The sequence below is a fragment of the Nansenia antarctica genome (genome assembly GCF_963989245.1).
Source record: "Nansenia antarctica genome assembly, chromosome: 2".
Lineage (NCBI taxonomy): Eukaryota > Metazoa > Chordata > Actinopteri > Argentiniformes > Microstomatidae > Nansenia > Nansenia antarctica.
Genome location: NC_137675.1, coordinates 70272887 through 70279070, shown reverse-complemented (window position 1 = coordinate 70279070; position 6184 = coordinate 70272887). Strand labels below are relative to the sequence as shown.

Sequence of the window (6184 nt, the reverse complement as noted above, 5' to 3'; positions counted from 1 at the left end):
GCTGAGTCTGGGCTGCACTGTGACTGCTCTTCTTTTTGATGTTTTTTAGCTCCGCTAAATGACGAGACAGCTTTGCTTCCTTCTGGAGTTCAGCAATCTAGGAGAGCGAGACAGGGAGAGAGAGAGACAGAGAGAGTGAGTCAGGGAGAGAGGGAGAGAGAGAGAGAGACAGGGAGAGAGAGCATAGACAGTGAGAAATTGGAGACCTTTAAAGGGTCAGTACATTAGACACATTACATTAGTACACTAGATAATTGGAAAATAGGATTATGAGTGGGATGGAGCTCAACCACGTGGAATAGCCTCACCTTCTTACGGAACACACTAGTCTCCATTCCCTGCACCTCACTGATGGCTCTGCCAGTCAACTCCTCTAGGTATTCATTGGTGCGTTCCCGACGCACCTCCCTCCCCCCTGCCTGGGCAACCACTGAGTACACGCTGTCTTCCGCCCGAGCCCGCCCACTGGCCTGCTGCTGGGCAATCTCATTGGTCAGAAGCCCATAGCGCACCACCAGGTTACATTCTGGAATGTCCAAGCCCTCCTCAGCCACACTGGTGGAGATCAGGAGGTTGACGAAGCCAGAGCGGAAACGGTGAATTGTTTCTTTCTGCGCATTCTGCAAGCACACACAAACAGACAGACAGACACACACACACACACACACACACACACACACACACACACACACACACACACAGAGATATACAAAGCTCAGCTGTGGCATGCAGTGGCAGTTTACAATAACAATTGCTCTTATTGTCATTATAAGTCTTTCAGATATCTAACCATAATTGAATGTTTGTAATGTCAGGATACCTGTGTCATGTTGCCATTGCCTGCACCGATCAGAATGGCAGCCTTGATGCCAGCACTCTGTAGAGCCAGGTCGTTGAGGACCCAGTCCTCCAAGCACTGGGTGCTTTTGCGGGTCTTGGTGAAGAGGATTCCCCTGGAGCCCTCGCCTTGGGAAAACTGCTCCAGGAGGGTGCTCTTAAGCTTACCCATCTTGGGGTTCCCAAAGCGAGCATCGCCTGCCAATGTCTGTAGCTCTACCTTGTTCTCTGTATGCGATAGAGACAATGTTTTCTTATTGCTCAGATGCTGATCTTGCATAACCATACTGATCCATACTTTCTTCTTACAAAAACAAAAAAATACAACACGGTTCTCACCCTGGAAGAGGCCCAGCAGGAAGACCTCTGTTCCATCCTTTGTTGTGGAGTTCTTGATGCTGTAGAAGGACTGGAGGACCTGGAGGGCATCCACCATACGCACTGTATCATTGATAAGCAGGGCATCGTTGTACTGTCGCAGGTGGAGAGCACACTGGGCCAGCAGTCTGTCCTTCTTTGACACACCTACACCGGGAAATGTCACTATATCAGCACCATGGCTTTGACTGATGAAGGTTTGTAAAGTTCAAACTGAACTGAGGATACTTTAGAAGACATAGCTCACCCTGCTTCTCCAGAAGCACCACCTCTGCCTCGTACTCCTGCGATCCAAACTCTGTCTGTGGTCCTACTGCCATGAAGTCATGGATCAGCTGCATCATCCACTTCAGGTGATCACCAAATGGATCCTGAGACAAAATAATGTAAAGCCTAATTTCAGTACATCAGAGTAATGGAATAAATGTGTGAAAACTAATGCCAGTGACTCACCTGAGGTCTTTCATTGACAATGTCAAACATTTTCTTGGGCCTGGGAACCACCATCTTCACCTCAGCAGCATAAACTGTAGCCGATACGATGGCTGAGTCTAGATTGGCACAAATCTGGGAGACATAAGCAAGTAAGAGGTAGACAGAGACAAAAAGACAGAGAGAGAATACAAAGAGGTTTTTTGCACTACTGTTTCTACTACAGTACCACTAGTCCCACTGTAGTACAAGTTACAACTACCAACATTTTATCACTTTATTACCATATTCTACTTTATTATTACTTACTTACTTACTTATTTTACTTTATTCTATTATTCATACTGCAATGTCAATGTTGATTAACCTAGGCCTAAGAATGTTACTGTTGTGTACCTGTACATTGGATGTAATAAAAGCAAGTGGGGCAGTCCCACTCATATTTTTATTGCAAGAGACAGTAGAGATTTGACAGGAAGGATGGGTGAGAGAGAGAGAGAAGGGATGACATGCAGGATATGTCCACAGCCGGAATCGAACCGGGAGCCCAACGGTTACATGGTCAACGCTAAGTCCGGATTCGGATCCGGAATCTGATGATTCATTTAGTGGTCAGAAGAGGGTCAATGTCATTGTTGTTGTTTTTTCCAAGGTCATCATTTGTGGTAAGTTAAGGCCAGGCAAAGTTAAGACAGACAAAGACACACAGACAGACAGACAGACAGACACTCTCTCACCTGCAGCACATGTTCTACAGCCCCTTTGAGGGTCCTGGCACCCCCTGTACCAGGAGAGGCAGTGAGGCCCAGCACCTGTGGCAGCCGTTCCTCTCCTCTCAGTTTACAGTCCACATAACGCCTCATGATCTTATTGTAGACGCCCTCCTTATGGGTGTGGTGGCATTCGTCAATAATCAGCAGGGTAAAGTCTGGGGATGTGATAAAAGGCTGTGAGTAATAGTACTAGTACTCAATGACAGAATACTAATGTCTTCTTAAAATAATCAAGTGTTTTGGAATAATAATAATACATTTTCATTTTGTTGATGATCATTTTATATGATGACTAATTTTATTTTTCACTTATTGTTATTTTTATCTCATGTGTTCATGTAAAGCACTATGAGTATACATTACGTTGTATGATTATGTGCTATAGAAATACATTTGCCGTTGCCTTTAATACTCAATATCTTGCAGTGATTACAGCAAGAGTACACCAGGGGAGGCTGGTGGATGTAAAACCATTCGTCATTCCATTGCATGCATTACAATTAGGGCTGGGTTCAAAAAATCGATTTCCCGATTCTGAATCGATCTTCATTAAATGAGCGATTTATCGATTCATAAGTCCCGAGATCGATCTTTCATTTTTTTTTTTTTTTTTTTTTTTTATATATAAACCCCTCAAAAAACGTTCGGAAACGCTTTTTTTGTTGATTATTACCGGTAGGCTATGTTTGTAGCCCCTTTATTTACATCGGCTGCAGTAAAGCACGTTAAAAAACACTTTTTGTAGTTGCAAAATGTTGGTCAATGATGTTCATATGTTCCAATAAAATGTGTTCCAATAAAAAGTACATTCATGTAACTGCTTTGGAGTCAATTCATTGATATGTTTAACAATGCTACATGTTATAGGGTTCCTTGAACCATTTATAGCATTAATTCTGAGAATCTCTTTCATATTCAAGCAAAAAATGTATATTTTAACTAGATCGAATCGGAATCGAATCGAATCGAATCGAATCGTGAATCGAATCGAATCGTGAGCTCACTGAGCTGGTGAATCGGAATCGAATCGTTTTGGGAAATCAGTGGCGATACCCAGCCCTAATTACAATGGTAAGATCAGATTTCTGCCTCCACCAGCCCCCCCCTGCAGTACACATAAACATTAACATGTTGTCAGTAGTAGCGGAGACACTTACCTGAGAGCTTCACATGTTTGCCCTCCTCTTTGTTGGTCAGGGCATTTTCCAGTATCTGTGCTGTACAGATGACCAGGTCAGAGTCCTTCACCACACAGCCAAAGAAGTCTTTCTGGTCAGAATCCCCACTGATAGACACCAGTTCATAGTCAGAGCCCAAGCGAGGGTTGAACTCTTTGTTGTAATGTTGGTCGACTAGATGAACCTGGATAACATATCGAAAGACATGTTAGACGTGTTATAGACAACATTGGCAGTGAACATACAGTATAAAAAGTTCATTTTTCTTATGATATGATTAGGAGTAGGCCTATGCCCAATTCTAAAGGTAAGTCTCAAACTTGCCTTGACAAAATTTAATTTTCTAACATCTTACAATATTTGTCTAGCCAACACTTTGTTATGCACAGTTATTCTCAATTCTATATTCTATATGCACAGTTAACCAACTGCCTACCTTGTTGACCAGCACAGCCACCTTAGCCTGGGGAGTGGTCTCCAGGTGCTTCTTAGCCACGTACACAGCAGCACGGGTCTTTCCCCCACCGGTGGGCAGCCAGATGATGATGTTCTCCCCTCTGAGAGCCCTCTGCACCACCTCCTCTTGGTACCCACGTAGCTCAAAGTCTGCCATCCCACTGAAGACCCTATTTTGGAGAACAGTTTCTGAACCACAGAGAAACCACATTACAACTATCCCATACATAACACAGATCAGGGACAAAAATAGTACTAGTTTCTCTGAACAAGTGTCATGTAACGAAAATAATTCTTTCAAAACTGTAAACCTGCCCAAACTTATTAACATACCAGGTGTGTCTGACGTTTCAGTAGCAGATGTTGACTGTGGTCCACTCACTATGGTCCCTGGTTTGAAGTACAGAGGAATATCACTGATCATCTATATAAGAGCCAGCCGGTCTGACCATAGACACCCAAACACTGAAATGAAAGTAAAAGCTCTTCCTGGTTCGTAGAGAGGGCCCTACTCAAGGGAGCTCTTGAGGGACAACAAAGTGCCTCTGTATGAAGTGACAGTTCATATGTGGTTAAGGTGCAGGGATATGAATGACTGGCTTTTTAAAGACGTGACAGAATCTACTCAAACAAAGCCTACACCTATCTACCCAAACATACACATGTGGACATCACTCACAATAATTTTGCAGAGTGAGGGACATTTGAAGACAACTGTAGTTTGCAGTTATCCAGGAAAACAAATTTGTAGTTCAGCCCATGAGAGAGCCCTAACAGGGCCCCGTTCTGACATCAGGAAAACGAAACCTACTGCTAGTTACACTGGGAATCCCCTTGGCCCCCCTTGGCCCCCCTTGGGCCACTCCACTGTATCCCCTGGCAAAGAGCACATTTCTCTAGCTCACCCAGGGGCTGAGCTAACTAGCACTAGACAAATGTATTTGCTGTATGTCGCTTTGGATAAAGGCTAAATGCCAAAAATGTAAACTATAAATGGGAAGTATGTGTTCAATACTTTTTTCCCTGTGTCATTCCACTTTATTGCATAGCTTTTTTTAATGGATTGGAATGTTAAGATTTCGTTACCTGTGTAGTTTTATTGAGTTAACACTAATGTCTGGTCTAAATTTCATTTAGATGGAAATAGAAATATGTTAGATTATTAAATTGTTGATGTGTTGAATACGTATTTCCCCCACTGTATGTCAATGGTATTTATGCAAGTAAGTAAGTAAAGTAAAGTAAGACAACCTCCTTCTCAGGTGATCGCAGCTGAGGGAGAACGGGCCGCCTGCGAGGCTCTCATGGCCTCTCTCTCTGGGTCTCCTGCTGCTGTCCAGCTGCGTCTCCTCCAGCTCCTCCACACGGAGCGCCCAGCGGTGGTCCTCACCCTCCCCTCAGACCTGCTCAGCCTGCCCCCCGACCTCTCACCTCTGACCCCTCCAGCCAACATAGCCTACATACTTTTTTAGATGAGATTTTAGATTAGATTCAGACAACGAAATGCAGTAAAAAGTGTGTCCGAAGAGGGATTCGAACCACGTCGAAAAATGACGAATAAATCCTGTGGCAGCGGTCGATACCACTAGGCCATTGTGGCGTTATGACGGTTTGTAGCCTGCTGCTGATATCACCACAGTAGTAATATTCATTTATTAAAATATGAACATATAACAATAACTGGGGCTAGTATGACCTACGCATTTAATCTGTCAGCAATTTCTTGCCAAACCATTTCCCTTGCCTTGTTAATTGCGGCAGTATTGCACTATTTTACATCTTATTTTTCCGTCTTCATAAAGATCAATAATTCGGGAATGCTGCGCAAATGTAGGACCCCTGCAGAGTGGAGTATCTTCATTTCGACAGATCGACTCTTCTGGGCTCTTTATGTCTGCGTGCACGCGCCCATATCGAAGATTTGTAAGCCTGTCTTCTGTGAACACTGATGACACAAGGCTGATCCTCGTTCGAGGAATCACCTGAGGCTTGAATTCCAATCTCGAGTTGCCTGATCGCCGCATTTATTTCAATCGCCGCTATACTGATCCACCTTTAGTGGAATGGCCCCCAGGAGAGACAAAAGAGGGAGACGCACACAACCAATTAAACTGTCAAATAATTTATTAA

General features: G+C 43.7%; 1 protein-coding gene across 1 annotated transcript in view; it reads right to left on the bottom strand.

Annotated features, from left to right (window-relative positions):
- Positions 1-4211, bottom strand: part of dhx58 (DEXH (Asp-Glu-X-His) box polypeptide 58) — a gene marked incomplete at its 5' end in the record, with an annotated part of 5291 nt that extends 1080 nt beyond the window's left edge. The window contains 9 exons of the mRNA XM_080524335.1: positions 1-97; positions 309-620; positions 821-1065; positions 1177-1362; positions 1463-1586; positions 1669-1782; positions 2385-2575; positions 3578-3782; positions 4035-4211. The exon at positions 1-97 is cut by the window's left edge and continues 94 nt beyond it. Of these exons, the coding sequence (XP_080380461.1) occupies positions 1-97; positions 309-620; positions 821-1065; positions 1177-1362; positions 1463-1586; positions 1669-1782; positions 2385-2575; positions 3578-3782; positions 4035-4211 (1651 nt within the window). The remainder of the gene's footprint in view (positions 98-308; positions 621-820; positions 1066-1176; positions 1363-1462; positions 1587-1668; positions 1783-2384; positions 2576-3577; positions 3783-4034) is intronic.
- Between the last annotated feature and the right edge of the window lie 1973 nt (positions 4212-6184).